The 15,846-nt window shown below is 39.4% G+C and overlaps 1 protein-coding gene across 10 annotated transcripts in view; it reads right to left on the bottom strand.

The window, feature by feature from the left end:
* PATJ (PATJ crumbs cell polarity complex component) overlaps window positions 1-15,846 on the bottom strand; it is a 377,446-nt gene that overhangs the window by 199,125 nt on the left and 162,475 nt on the right. For all 10 annotated transcript variants that reach the window (XM_059135624.1, XM_059135619.1, XM_059135627.1 and 7 more), the window contains one exon: window positions 7,601-7,700. In XM_059135624.1, coding sequence (XP_058991607.1) covers window positions 7,601-7,700 — 100 coding nt within the window. The remainder of the gene's footprint in view (window positions 1-7,600; window positions 7,701-15,846) is intronic.

The following is a 15,846-nucleotide window of genomic DNA, read 5'->3' as shown; positions in this document are numbered from 1 at the left end:
AACCTTTAAAAATAAATAAATAAAAGAAAAGAAAAAGCCTGTAAGAGGCCTCTTCAGCCTGTGGTTCCATTCACATCTCTGCTGTATTACTTAAAAGCCAAGTGTCAAAGAAGTCAATGATATTCTGAGTTTCTAGAGCCTAATATGCATCAAGAGACATGTCTATTGTATGATTCTCACTGCTTCTTTATGATCACTCTCTTAGAGGTTACAAAAAGTCTTTCCAAAACCTTCTGCTCCCTGATGTTTAAAAATGTGGTTGAAAGAATGAATACCAACAGGTTAGAAAGGCTGGGTAGAGTAAAAGCATTTTATGTCTAGGATCAAAAGTGAACAAAGCAGGACTTCTTAGAGGCAGTGGCTTCTCCCCTTGGGAGATGAGGGGTGACATATTGGAAGAGAGAAGGCAAGCTGTTCTGGACCGAAGGCTCTGAAACTAGATGGATGGTACAGCTCAGTAGAAAGGGTCTCTCGAAAGACTTTGAAAGCCCTATGAGTACACATGGATTTTTATCACACTCCTGCCATCACTGTGCAAGTCACATACCCTCCGTCAGTAATTTGCCCCAAATACTGGGTTTCTATAACGTGCCAGGTCAGAACACAGAGGATTACTGGACTCTCGGACCATGAAGGGAAAGACAGATATCAAACTGATAATCACATAAATAATCACATTTTGTTAAGTGCTATAAAAACAATATAAGAATACTGATTAGAATAAGGAGTGGGGCAAGGTTTTCCAAAGAAGGTGAGATTAAGTGGAATTCGGCAGAAAAGAAGATCTCCTTCCAGAGACTCTTCTGTACATCAAATGAGAAAGCCATTTAAAGACTTGGGGGAAAATGTAGGACACACAATAGGTACTCAATAAATTGTAATCACAACTATATAGTTACTAAAATGGTGGCATTAAAAATGCAAAGAAAGCTACAAATGTGGGAGAAATTGAGAGTGAAGATTCATCTAGGAAGGGAGATAATAAACATAGGTGAAGTTTTAGTCTGGGATAAGGATCTTATGAAAAATTAAGAATATAAGGAAAAGGTCAGCCTCCAGGAAAAAACACAGTTTGTTTTTCACAAAAGATTTAAAGTGCTAGAGAAAAAAAGACATGGTATCTTTTTTTTTTTTTTTTAAAGATTTATTTATTTCAGCAAGTGTGGTGAGGGGCAGAGGGTGAGGAGAAGCAGACTCCCCACTGAGCTCAGGGCCAGGACATGGAGCTCCATCTCACGCTGAGATCATGACCCGAGCCCAAATCAAGAGCTGACACTTAACCGACCGCGCCACCCAGGCTCCCCAACATGGTATCTTTCCAACAGTCAACCAAAAACAGGTCAGGATATCAGAGAGAAGTTATGCCTAAAAATGAAGATCTGAAAGTCACCATGTGATAGTGAACTGAGTGACACTTCATGCCCTCAGTGATCCTGAACCTTTGCAAGACCTTTTACATTTAGGTATTAAATAAAGACTGTTACCACAAAGTTAAGTTCTGTACCGTTGGTAACCTCTCTTTGACACACCCTGCAGGACTAATAACGGCAGTCTTTCGATAGGTAAGCACTTATGTAGATGCTGTTCTTTAACTCTTAATTGTTTCATAATGTTTCATAAAATAAACTCTTAATTGTTTCTGCTTAATTAAAATTTAAGCACTTTTCATTCAATTGACGGATACAGACCCTATCATTAGACACCAGAGTGTCATGAATTATGTCCAACTATGCAACATAAGGGATCTATGATGTAAATACCATCATGTATCACATTTTCTATATTAGTTTTGACATTTAATTCTTTTTTCTAAAGATTTTTTTTTTTTAATTTATTTGAAAGAGCACATGTGAGAGAGAGCATGAGCAGGGGGAAGAGAGGAATGGAGAGGGGCAGAGGGAGAAACAAAAAAACCCACTGAAAAGGAAGCCCAATGTGGGGCATGATCCCAGGATCCCCGGACCATGACCCAAGCTGAAGGCAGAGGCCTGAGTGACTGAGTACCCAGGTGCCCCAACATTTAATTCTCATAACAATCTCTATAATCATTCATTTATCAAGCATTCTTTTTCCTCTTAGCAGTTTTACATTGCTAAGTTCAATGGTTGCTTCCATGATTCTAACCTCCTCCAGCTCTCAGGATCATTCCACAGTTGGCCCCTGAAGTTCAGGGACAAACCCTTCTTGCAACACCTTCTTTTCTTAAACTGCCTAACGCCACCACCTCCTGGAAACGCTCTTATGCTAGGAGGCACCTCACAAGGCCCAGGCTGGGTTTGCTTCCTGCTGCTGTCTACACATCACTCCTAGGCAGCTACCCTGACTTTAAACAACGGCTAGATCAGTGGTTTTCAGAATATGGTCCCTGGATGAGAAGTATCAGCATCCAGGGAAATTACTAGAAACAGAAATCACTGGGTCCTTCCAGATATAAACAATCAGAAATTGGAAGTGGGCCCAGCAACTTATCCTTTAACAAGCTCTGCAGGTCCCTCTGATGCACTCTGAAGTTTGAAAACCAGAGTTCTAGATTAGTGTTCATACTGCAGGCTGTGACTCATTAATCAAGAAATAAATTGAGCTGGGACACCTGGGTGACTCAGGCAGTTACGAGTCTGCCTTTGGTTCAGGTCATGATCCTGGGGTCCTGGGATCTAGTCCCACTTTGAGCTCCTTGCTCGGTGGGGAGCCTACTTCTCCCTCTACCTGTCCTTCTTGTGCTCTCTCTCTCACAAATAAATGAAATCTTGAAAGAAAGAAAGAAAGAAAGAAAGAAAGAAAGAAAGAAAGAAAGTTAGTTGCAAACATCATTTTAAAAAACGAAACAATAGCAAAATTATAGTTTTTCCTATGTTATAAAAGTAGTACTTTGTGAAACCTTTGTTTCAATTATATATGCACTAAGTCTGTGTATACACATCTATACTTGGTTGTTAAGTAAAATATAAGTTACTGTGGATCACAATCTGAAAAAAAATCTGATCTATAGGACTCTAGAGGCCAGCTCTTTTGTACGTCTGGTTCCTTCTTGTCACTTGAGTCTTATCTTGGCCTTTTTTTCCCATTGTACTTAATGTCACTCCTCCAAAGCATTTATTCTCACACTATGTTGTTTTGTCTTATTTAGACTATTTATCAATATTTTAACTATCAGATTGTTTATAATCTTTCTCTCCCACTAGAATATAAGCTAATAAGAAGAGAGACCTTCTTCCTTGCTATGTTCCCAATATCTAGAACTATAAGGGCCTATTTAGCCAGAGCAGCTCCATCTCGGCTGAACAGCCATTTTGTTGTTTATGCAGTAAAACTTAAACTGACCCTGCCTCCCCCGCCCCACCAGGGGACTTCCTTAAAAGCAAGTCCGGGAAACTAGTAAAATATGGTTGACCAGTCCTAAGAAACAGAGCCCAAATACAGGGGTGGGTCAGGCCAGGTGGAGACATCCAATCACTATCTCCTTAAAGAATGTGGGCCCCGCCTTTTGGACGCCTTTTGGGCGCCAATTCTGACTAAGGTGATAAGCTAGTTCAAATATCTACTATAGGGTACTATAGGGTAAACTGTAATTCAATGGGCCACCCATGTGTGACCTAGCATGACTATGCAACTTTCTCTGTGTGTTAAAATCTCATTGGCCACTCTGTGTGGCCAGGCTCAACCACATGGCCACTGCCCTTTAAAAGTTAGTTTGTGAGGCCAGGAAGGGTCGCTCTCTCTATAAGAGGCGGCCCCGACCGGTAGGTTTGATTCTCGATGCTTGGCGCAAAATAAAGCTTTGCTTGACCTTCGCTTTGTATCAGTCTTGCTCCTTTGATCACAGACCCTAAGAGAACAGTGTCTGCCCACATATAATATCCACTCAAGAAACATTTCTAGGCAGGATGAAGTTTATGACTAAACAACTCACCAAAGCTCACCTAAGTTAAATTATTTTTTTAAGGATTGTATTCATTTATTCATGAGAGACAGAGTGAGAGAGGCAGAGGGACAAGGCTCCTCATGGACCAGGGAGCCCGAGGATCACGGGGATCACGGAGATCACAACCTGAGGCAAAGGCAAATGCTTAACTGACTGAGCCACCCAGGTGCTCAGTTAAAAGTATTTTAACTATACTTTAAAATCTTATGTGTCTCATGTCTGTGATCCCTCTAATGCAATTACCACGTCCTGGTGGGCCTAAGGCTTGGATTCCAGCCATCCACTTCACAGTCCTGGACCATGGGGAAATTAGAAAGTCATATTTTCACAACAGTAAAAAGAAATACTTAGTTTTGAGACAATAAGAATCTGATAAAACAGTGAACCAGTCTACTCTTAGTTTTGGATGGAGGAAAAGAGTAGGCATTCAGTAAGAGTTAAGGAACATAGAAAAAGCCATGGGATCCATTTCACAAAGAAACAGAAGAAAGCCAGAGGCTTTGGGCTCACCTACATTTTAAATGTGTACTATCTAACACCCCATACAGTTCAAACTCTTCTGAACAAAGATGAACAGTGAATTCAACAGAAGTTAAATGGGAAGGGGAAAGTATGCTGAGAAGGAAAAAATTAGGGAGCAAAACAAATGGTAAGTCATATTCATGGCCCAAATATATTTGCTGGAGAACCTGTGAAATGTTACAATTAGAAGATGATCTAGGAATCAGAAGTTTTTTCTGTATGTAGTGCATATCGGTGTCTTCCCAAACCCCACGAATGCTGTCAATGTGTTTGCGCACATGTGTGAACACACAGGTACCTAACCGGAGCTCTGGGGAGGGTGCTGCTGTCCCACCTTCTCGCCTCATAGTGATACTCACTAGATAACCCCAAGCACTTTGTACCTACTTCTGCCACAGTAAATGAGATTTAAGTTAATGGGAAGTACACAGGAGAGAACAGGCTCTGGAGTCAGAGAGTCTGTGTTTAAATTACATTTCTAACTGCTGACCGGCTGAGTAACTTTGAACATATTCCTTAAATTTCTCTGAGCCTCAGTTTCCTTATTTGTATAATTAGAGACCTCACAGGCTGGTATGTCGACTGGGTTAGCAGCACACAGAAGCCTGGCACATCGACACCAGAGTGTTGACTAGGTATCACAGTCCTTACACCAAGCTCTTTAAATGCTTTTCTCCTCAGATTCTAACAATTCTTTGAGGAAGGTTATCGCAAGACATCCCTTCCCCCTCTTACAGAGGAGCAAGTGTGAGCCATAAAGGGGTTAATTAACTGGTCCATGAATTCAAAACAGAACAGAACTAGGATTAGAACACAGTCTTGGTCACATGCCTAAATCAGATTTCCTAATGTAAGGGCCTATTTAGCCATCCCATCTGGTTAAACAGTGATTTTGTTTATGCAGTAAAACTTAAAACTGTCCCTACCCCTTTTCCCCCTAGGGGACTTACTTAAAAACAAGTCCCAGAAACCAGTCCCAAGTAACAAAGCCCAAATACAAGGATGGGTCAGGCCAGGTAGAGGTATCCAATCAGTGGGGGCGCATACTGTCTCCCTAGCTACCAAGGAGTATGGACCCGCCCTTTGGGCGCCAATTCTGACCAAGGTGATAGGTTAGTTCAAATATCTACTATAGGGTAAATTGTAATTCAATTGATTCAATTGGTCACTTATGTGTGACCTAGCATGAGAGAAAGCACAGCTTTCTCTGTGTGTTACAATCTCATTGGCCACCTGTGCGTGGCCAGGTCCAACCACATGGCCTTTGCCCTTAAAAGTTAGTCTGTAAGGCAGAGAGAGGTCGCCTCTTTGTAAGAGACGGCCCTGGACAGTCAGTTTGATTCTCGATGCTTGGCGCGAAATAAAGCTTTGTTTGACTTTCGCTTTGTATCAGTCTCACTCCTTTGATTACGAACCCAGCACTAACAACTATGCAAATTCTAGCATCCCAGAAATTATGAATAACCAACGAGTTATTCCCACTCTGCTGTAGCTGTCCTAATACCCGTCTCAGAACAAGGGATTATGTTCCACACGCGCACACACCTATCAATCACCTCCATCACGTGTAACTCTCCAGAAGAGGTGGTCAGCCAAGGCACTAGGCACATTGATTAAATTTTGTTCTGGGAGCGCCTGGGTGGCTCAGTGGGTTAAGCCACTGCCTTCGGCTCAGGTCATGATCTCAGGGTCCTGGGATAGAGCCCCACATCGGGTTCTCTGCTCAGCAGGGAGCCTGCTTGCCTTCCTCTCTCTCTCTGCCTGCCTCTCTGCCTACTTGTGATCTCTCTCTGTCAAATAAATAAATAAAAATCTTTAAAAAAAAAATTTTTGTTCCGACACCTTTGTATCCTCCCTTCCAGGTTGGTGACCCCCAACAAGAAAAAAGAAGCTATGTTTTATTTCTTTCATGACAGACTTACTTAATACTGTTAGTAAAAAGCAGTTGGCTTTCAAGAGGGAGTTGTTGAATGAAGAAAATAACACATGAGAAAGGGCTCTGTAAAACCAAAGTGCAAATCAATTCTTTTATAAAACCAACCAAATGGTTATAAACATATCTATTTATATTCAAATTTATAGACTTCCTACCGTATTTAGAAAAATGTCAGTTATAAAATCAACATAATAATTATTAGTAGTAAGAGCTATAATACTTGTCGAAATTTCATTACACAGCAGGATAAAAGGCTTTATCACTTTATTATAATCTTCATCACACCCCTCTAAAGGAAGAACCATGATTTTTATAAAAGAGGGCATGCTGAAGGTCATACACTTAGAAGTGATGCGGCCAGAATTTTAACTGTTTCGGTATCTGTATCAAACTCTTTTTCTAAATTGTGGAAGGAACAAGATCATTTTTAAAAGAATATATATTTAAAAGAATACATACACACACACATATACACATATACATATTTCACAAGCCATAAAATCCACCCATTTAATTTATAATCCTGGGAGTTTTACTACATTTGCAAAATGTGCAACCATCACCACAATCTAATTTTAGGGTATTTTCATACTCCCCAAAGAAATTCCATGTACAACAGCAATCAGATCTAAGTACATATACTTTACATGCATAAAAGAAATGCAAATTCTTTTAAATAAAGGCTCCATTAAATATATGTATGAATGTATATTTGATACATCTAATGCAAAGAAAAATCATGAAAGGAACTCTAAAGGAGAAAATACGACTGGAGTCTTTTCTAATTTTGCCTTAGTAACATCACCATCCATTTGAATAGAGCAAGTAATCAAGACCTGACACACATATCCAGCTCAGATTATTGTAGGTCAAACTGGAATTAAAGGACTTCTTAGCATTTCTGTGTTCACAGCCAAACAGTAAGGTTAGGAGGCAATGTAGAGAAAATAGTGTATAACGCATTGCCTTTGTTATTCACTCTAATATTATATTAGTATTAAGGAGTAAAGTTTAGGGAAATAAAGTAATGCATGTTATGCATTAAAGTAATGCATGTTATGCATGTTAAAGTTAAGGAGATACAACATTTTCTTTTCAGCATGATATGCTTATACCCATTTTCTAAGAACCCACAACACCACATTTGATAATCGACAATACTCCCCAAAGCACAATTTAATGAACTCTGCATTCACTTCCAATAATGAAAAGGGACTCACTGTTGGTAAATGCATATTCTTCCTCATTTTCGTCACTGTCATCAGATGGAGCTTTATAAGGAGGTGGCAATTTCATTGGAGGGGGAGCAGTTCCTTGTCTCTGAAAATGCGAAAGTAGAGAGAAGGGTTAATGGCCTTTGCACAGTTCTCTTCCTCAGTGACAAACAGCCTAAAAAAATAATCTGGAAATATTTTGACTGTATCCAATTTCAGTCATATAGCCGGCACTGCAAAACAATTTGTTTTCTTATATTTATGTTTATTATGTAAGTGACTGTGCTGAGAGCACACCACTACCGAAAACAGTTGAAAAAAACACAGCGTTTAAGACTGTTGACCTACCCAGAAGAACACATTCCTTTCCCTAGTCAGAAAGTCAATTACGTATATTTTGTTAACACTGTTACCAACCAACTAATGCAAATGAAAGATATTTGAAAACAAATGTAAAGACTATCCACTGTATTAATTCTACATTTATTTAAACTGTATTAAGTTGTAGAAGGTACAGATTTCACTCTTGAAAAAAACAGCTGAAATGAAATACCAAGGTTTTCTAACTCAATAAATATTCATCTGCAATTTATAGTCAACACACATTTTAATGTTTTCAAAAAGAAAAAATATCTTTATGATGAATACTCTTTATATTTCTGGGTAAGTGTTCTTTAAATTTACACAACCAAATGAAACATCCCATAAATATTTGGTTCGGACTTAATGAAAGCAGAACAAAACTCAATGATCAGATTACCTTCACAGAACGTAGACATTTTCTTGAACGCTGGGAAAAATAAAACATGCTAAAGTTTACGGAGATCCAAGCTGCTAAAAAGAATAGGAGCTGATATACCCAAGCACTCCACAAATACCAAAATAACTGGATTAAGATTTGTTTTGCTCCAGGATTTCAATAGAGTACATTCAATTATGCTTTATAAGACAAAACCACTAATGGCAGGATACACTCCAGTAAATGGAGAATGACTGGTCCATTACAGAAAGCAGGCATGTAATAAATTCCTCCAAAGCAGAAAACACTATCTGGAAATCCATAAACAAAAACACACACCCAAATTTATTTAAGATAATGCTAACCAAAGGAGCACTGCATCTATCTGTAGAAAATCCAAAAATCAATAAAATGCAGGAGCGATGAAGAAAGAGAAGATGCCAAATACAAAATGTCTATTAAGCAACAAAAGAAGACAGCAATGTGATCATGCTCTGTCTTTATTCTTGCTTGGAAAACCTCAGAAGTGAGTTAAATGAAGAGTAAAGAAGGTAAATGAATTCCTCTCAGTAAACCTTTCCCTCGGAACCAGATCATTCTAGGTCACAAACAGTACTTAGAACAAGGACAGTCAGCTTTTAGTATTAAGAGACAGAATTCTCTTTAACAGTATTCTAAAAACATGTTTAAGAAGGAACTGTTTACACCACTGATTTATTAAAATTAACTTCTACCAACACTCTCGAGAATATAGGATAAGCATGTCTTGGTCACCCTGAAGTTTGAATGTGGGTTGCCATATACCTGGGGCCTCTTTCTACTGCACACGAGGGAAGGTTGTGGGCAGGACCTGGCTCTCTCTGTGACAAAGAAGGCTGGAGCAAGGGACATACAAGGAGGCCAGGTGAATGCAATCTCCATGAGGGCAGAGAACAATAATGTCGTATCCTCAGCTCTGAGAGCAGTGCCTGGTACAAAGAAGGCCTCCCTTAACTACATGCGGAATGAGTAAGTAACTGGTTGTCAGTCATGTTGACTAGGTCTTCTAACAATGTTCTGTTCCAGAAAAATGACAATGATGGAAAAATTCTTGTCCAATAGCAGTGCATATTCATTTTGTTTGGTGGAGATGCAAATTATTTTATTCCTGTAGAAAGGGTAACTCCAAAGGTTATAGTAAGATGTAAATTCAAATTGTATCTTTTTTTTTTTTTTTTTTTTTTTTTTTTTTTTAAAGATTTTATTTATTTATTTGTCAGAGAGAGAGAGCAAGAGCGAGCACAGGCAGAGTGGCAGGCAGAGTCAGAGGGAGAAGCAGGCTCCCTGCGGAGCAAGGAGCCCGATGTGGGACTCGATCCCAGGACGCTGGGATCATGACCTGAGCCGAAGGCAGCTGCTTAACCAACTGAGCCACCCAGGCGTCCCTCAAATTGTATCTTAATTTGAATCTAACTTGTTCTTTGTTTTTTGTTTTTTTTTTAAAGATTTTATTTATTTATTTGATACACACAGAGACAGAGCATAAGCACAGAGGCGGAGGCAGGCTTTCTGCTGAGCAGGGAGCCCTGTGTGAGGCTCATTCCAGGACTCTGAGATCATGACCTAAGCTGAAGGCAGATGCTTAACCAACTGAGCCATCCAGGCACTCATGCAGTTTTTCCTTGAACAATTAATAAATATTTCATTCTCTCCAATTCTCTCTGAACCAGGCTGTCTTGTTGGCTCCCTCATTAATGAGTTAAGTAAATAACTGTACATTTTGCATAATTTTATAGGTCACATTTTCTTTTCCTGAAATTATACTTTGACAGTTATGGAAGTCCCCCTGAGATGTTCAAGTAGACTCACCTTACAGAAACAGTTAAACAGGGATGCTTGAAATAGGCAATTCATGAGCTACTTAAGCCCATATACATGATTTCTTGGCACCCACAATAAATCCCCAGTGGCAACAGAACTTTGTATTTTTGATTCTCTTTCTCTTATTTCCAACACTATGATTCCGTTTCTGATACTAAGCCAAGTTTGGTTCTGATTTGCACTGGGGCTTAAGTTATTTCCCATGGGTAGTAGCAATAAGTAGAGTTTGGTTTTATGGTCTGACAATGTAGTGGTATTTGAGGATCTACTGTATATTGGTTCTACAGGGATCTATTCTCTACAGAGTGAGACAAGGGCAAAGGTCATTTAATCTGCTTGCCTATAGGTGTTTTTTGTATAACAGATCTTGAGTTCAGTGGAAAGAATAGCTTTTTGACATAGGGGCTTGTGTGTTTCTGGGTCTACATGTATCATGTGGCTGAAGCAGCAGGGATAGAAACTGAAAGCACTCTGTGTATCAGAAAGCCAGGGAAGCCCTTACCTCTCACTGCAAGAAATATTTTCCTACCTTCAGAGGGTGCTCATAAATTAGGGGAAAAAAACTCTTTTTGATCAGTTCGTAGAGACTAATGAGGATTAGTTAAATCTAATATTCCCAGAGTTTTCCAGGAAAAAAAAAAAACTACACTCGCACTACCTTAGATGTTACAGCCTTTTAATTAAAAACCCAAATCCCTTTTAACAGAAACAACTAACTCAGAAGCATTTCAATGTAACAATCCAGATTCACCATATCAAAGCGATTTGGTGATTTAAATTTAGAAACCGTTACATGTTCTGATATCCTTGCTCTTACTGATGTGGAGTATAAAGCAAAGATATGTAAGACTAAAAAACGTTTACACCAATGCTGTATGATCCCCACATGTCTACATGCTATGTATGTACACAGATACATAGAAAAGAATATCACAAAATACTTACACACTGCAGAGTACTGTCAGCCAATTCTAAGACCTAGTACAATGTGGGATATCATGCTGGGACACTCTATTATCTGTTGCTGTTAAGAATAATCAAAGAGCGCATCCTGTATCACTCTAAGCACCACCAGTAGGATCACAAGAAATCATTTTGAACTTTGCAAACACCTTCATGAGGTTACTTAGTTCCAGGCTCTAGCATGTCCAGATTTCCCACGTGAAACAGATGCGTGTCTTCACATCAACCTTATGGAGGAATAATTTACATACATAAAGTGTATTCCCTTTAAGTACTTACTTGGGATAGACACATTTTTTTAAGTTTAACATGACTGCATTTTTAGGGACGATTATGTTTGGTGGGAGACGACACTTTCATGTGGGTAAGACATAAAAAGAGAGCTAACAGCAGGAGACTACTTCTGTGAACGAACATCTCCCACTTGTTTTCGTTGTCTGTGACTCCTTTAAGACAAAGGATATATGAAGAAACCCTGAAGAAAATTTTAGAAGGAAAATACCAAAGAGTTACGGGTATCTAGTTAATATCAGTATGTTTAAGACACCTGGTGACCTGTCATTTCACACTCCATGAGGAAAAACAGCACAGACAATAGTGAACTGAGACAAAACAAGAAAAAGAAAACAAAACAAAATCCTACGGATTTATTCAAGACCCGTTTTTTTTTAAGATTTTATTTTTATTTATTTATTTTTTATTTTTTTATAGATTTTATTTATTTATTTGACAGACAGAGATCACAAGTAGGCAGAGACACAGGCAGATAGAGAGGAAGGGAAGCGGGCTCCCCGCTGAGCAGAGAGCCTGACGTGGGGTTTGATCCCAGGACTCTGGGATCATGACCTGAGCCGAAGGCAGAGGCTTTAATCCACTGAGCTACCCAGGCACCCCATTATTCAAGACCTATTTATGTATTTTTTTGGTAACTTAGTTTCTTAGTCACACACTCCTTTTTTTTCTTTTTTTTAATGTAAATGATGTCAAGCCAAAATTTCCATTTCTAGCCTACACCTGTCCTAGTAATTAGTTTCAGGTGCTTTTATTTTTTTTTTTCTCCTCTTTATTTTCGGGGTGGGGAGTGAGGGTGGGGAAGAGCAGAAGGAGAAAGAGAGAGATAACTGCTAGCAGACTGGAAGCTGAGCATGGAGGCCCCCCTCCGCCCCCGCTCTCAATTAAGACCTGAGCTGAAAACAAGAGATAGGCACTTAACTGACTGTGCCACCCAAGCACCTCATTTCAGGTGCTTTTTATCATCTCTCTCTTTTTTTTTTTTTTTTTTTTAAGATTTTATTTATTTGACTGAGGAGGGCGGAGAGAGAGAGGAAGAGACATAAGCAGGAGGCACAGCAGAGGGAGAGGAAGAAGCAGGCTCCCAGCTGAGCAGGAAGCTCGACATGGGGCTCGATCCCAGGACCCTAGGACCATGACCTGAGCTGAAGGCAGACACTTACTTAATGGAAACACCCAGGCGCCCAAGTCTCTTTTTCGATACTCAGTAATTCTAGAGAAAATGCACTGCTTTTGTATTAAGGAGGAAATAATGCATAAAAGGAATAACTTTTAATGATGATACTTTTAGAAGAGATTTCTGAAGAGATAATATAATTTGTAATCATCTGATGTCCCAACTTTGGGAACGTCCCCTGCCTGTGCTCCTATAGCATCCTGTGTGTGCTTCTAGCACCATAATTGTACTTCTACTTCACTACGTGTCAGGTTCATCGGTGCACCTCTTGGAATAAAGACGCTTCATCATTCCAGAAGTTAGAACAGTGCTTGGCACATAACCTAATTTCAGAGAAGACACACAGTAAAGGACATCCTGTAACCATTGAAAACAGTTAAAAAATCTTGTAACCACAGAGACATCATCCTGTAACAGAGATGCAGATACTGGTAGGACCTCTCTCACTGCAATGTTAATTCAGTGGTTATTTTCTGCACCAAAAAATTCAGCTGGACTGACTTGTAACTTTTGGTATTACCAAGCTACTACTGTATTTTTAAAATTTGAATGCAAATATCTTTGCATTGTATTGAGATTCATTTTGGTTTAATGGAACAGGCCAAAGTTGGTAAGAACCATATATTTATCTTTTTCCTTCCTGGGATCTTATGTGGAATTATCCTGCATCAACTAAATTACCTTGTTCCCCAAAGTAATTAAATTAGTGGCCGGTTTATTCATCTGTGTGCAGTTATTATCTGTGTCCCCACAGGCCAATCCCTGTCTGCTTTCTTTATGAGGTTATATCCCCAGAAGGCTGCACCTTCCGAACTGCCACACTATATATAGGATTCCAAAAAACAATTGATGAACGGTCAGATCTTTGAATCAAGATATGAACTGACAAAAATTCCAGCAACAGGATAGACTAAATATTCTGAGACTAATTAACCACAAAACGATGACAGATAAACTTTCAAAAACATGCTTTTGTAACATGACCGAAGCCAGAAACAACCATAAATCTCAAGTCATAAGGTAAAATGGAGCACAGGAAGGCGGCATTTGCCCAGAACGCATGTGCCCTTCCTGGGGACCTAAAGCCAGAGATGTTTTGTTTTCAGGATCCTTTATTCATTCAACAAGTACATACTATGTGTCTATGAGGTGCCAGGCAGTGTTTTGGGCAATGGAGAGAGAGTAATGATGAGACAGATGAGCTCCCTGTCTCCATGGGGCTTCTTTTCCAGCCCTTTCAGATGTCACATTTTGTGGGTCTTCATGTCTTGTTCTCAGATTGCTTTAAGAAAGCAGTCAGTGAATTCCTCTTTGTTTGCCTTGCCCCACTAGAATGGAAGGCAGGGAATTTTTGTCTTTAAAAACTTCATTGCGGGACACCTGGGTGGCTCAGTGGGTTAAAGCCTCTGCCTTCGGCTCAGGTCATGGACTCGGGGTCCTGGGAAGGAGTCCCGCATCGGGCTCTCCACTCAGCAGGGAGCCTGCTTCCCCTCTCTCTCTGCCTGCCTCTCTGCCTACTTGTGATCTCTGTCTGTCAAATAAATAAATAAAATCTTCAAAAAAAAAAAAAAAACCCAACTTCATTGCGATATACTGACATGAAAAACTATACACATTTTTTTTAAAGATTTATATTTATTTATTTGACAGAGAGAGAGAGATCACAAGTAGGCAAAGACACAGGCAAAGAGAGAGAGGAAGCAGGCTCCCTACGGAGCAGGGAGCCAGATGTGGGGCTTGATCCCAGGACCCTGAGATCATGACCTGAGCCAAAGGCAGAGGCTTAACCCACTGAGCCACCCAGGCATCCTGAAAAACTATACACATTTTAAAATACAATTTGAATTAAATTTGTACAATTTGAATTTATCATCCTAGTCAAGATGAAAAACTTAATCATCGGTCCCAAAAGCTTCTCCATGCCTCTTTGTAATCCCTCCTCCTTCCTGCCCCATTCCCTGGTTCCCCATTCTCTTGAGCTACTAATCTCCTGTTAGTAATCAGCATAGATTTTTATTTCTAGACATTTAAGTCCTGTAAATAAAGGTTGTTACCTCCCAAAGGCTGAGAAAGATTTCTGCAAGTCATGACCTGGATCATGCCGCTAACTAATACTTCTACAAGCAACAACCATGGTCTTCCAGAACCTATAGTATTTATCTGTGTCTACTCGTGACTGCCAAAAACTACACAATCCTGAACACGTAACATACGCTACTGCTATTCTGATTAAAATCAATGTGATTAAAATCTGAATTCAAACAAGGTGGCCAACCAGGTTAAAACACAACCCTCTAATTAAAACTGATATAATCTATATAATCTATAATTTAACTTTCCTTTTTCTTATCCCTTTTAAGAATGCTGTGCCCCAAATCTTCCAGAAACCTTGACTGATCCCTGTGTACATGTCTGCAAATACAGGTTTCCCAAGTGTTCAATTCAGTTACTGGTTTGTTTGCTTGTTTTTCCTTTAACAGGGTGAAACCTACAATGGAATAAGTTTAAAAAAAAAAAAAAAATTATGGGCGCCTGGGTGGCTCAGATGGTTAAGCATCTGCCTTCGTTTGGGTCATGATCCCAGGCTCCTGGGATTGGGTCCCACATCAGGCTCCCTGCTCAGTGGGGAACCTGCCTCTCTCTCTGTTTCTCATGAATAAATAGAAAAAATATTTTTTTTTAAAAATCAAACAAACCAAAATCTTGACCACAGAAGATAGTGAGGATATTTCCTGGTCTTGGACTTAGCTTGAGGTAGAAAAAAGGAAAAAAGGTATTCCCTCAGAATTCTTTACAAGCCCAGACTCTCTCAGGTTGGAGACCTGAATTCATTCTGTGTGTGGCTCAAAAATTTCCAAGCTAAAATCCAGGCAAAGCATGAAAATAAAGTTGGCAGAGATTCAGTGATACTAGGTGACATACATGTTAGGACGTTACTAAATAATGCCACATATGAATACAGATAGTTTAAAACTTGCAGACACCTAATAAATTAACTTGAAAAAGTAGAAAATAAAAACTGAAAAACTACATGAAAAACAGACTAATTTTACTATCAAAATGGGAGATTGCTAGATTACCATGACCCTCCCCCCCAAGAAAACAAGTATGTAGAGTACCTGAATAACTTAATTAATTAATTTGCTCCATTGACTTTGTATATAAGTCTACACCCAATTAACTATCATGCTAGGAGTACCTGGCTAGCTCAGTTGGTAGAAT

This window comes from Mustela lutreola, chromosome 10, assembly GCF_030435805.1.
Source record: "Mustela lutreola isolate mMusLut2 chromosome 10, mMusLut2.pri, whole genome shotgun sequence".
NCBI classification, from domain to species: domain Eukaryota; kingdom Metazoa; phylum Chordata; class Mammalia; order Carnivora; family Mustelidae; genus Mustela; species Mustela lutreola.
This window is presented reverse-complemented; position numbering and strand designations above follow the sequence as displayed.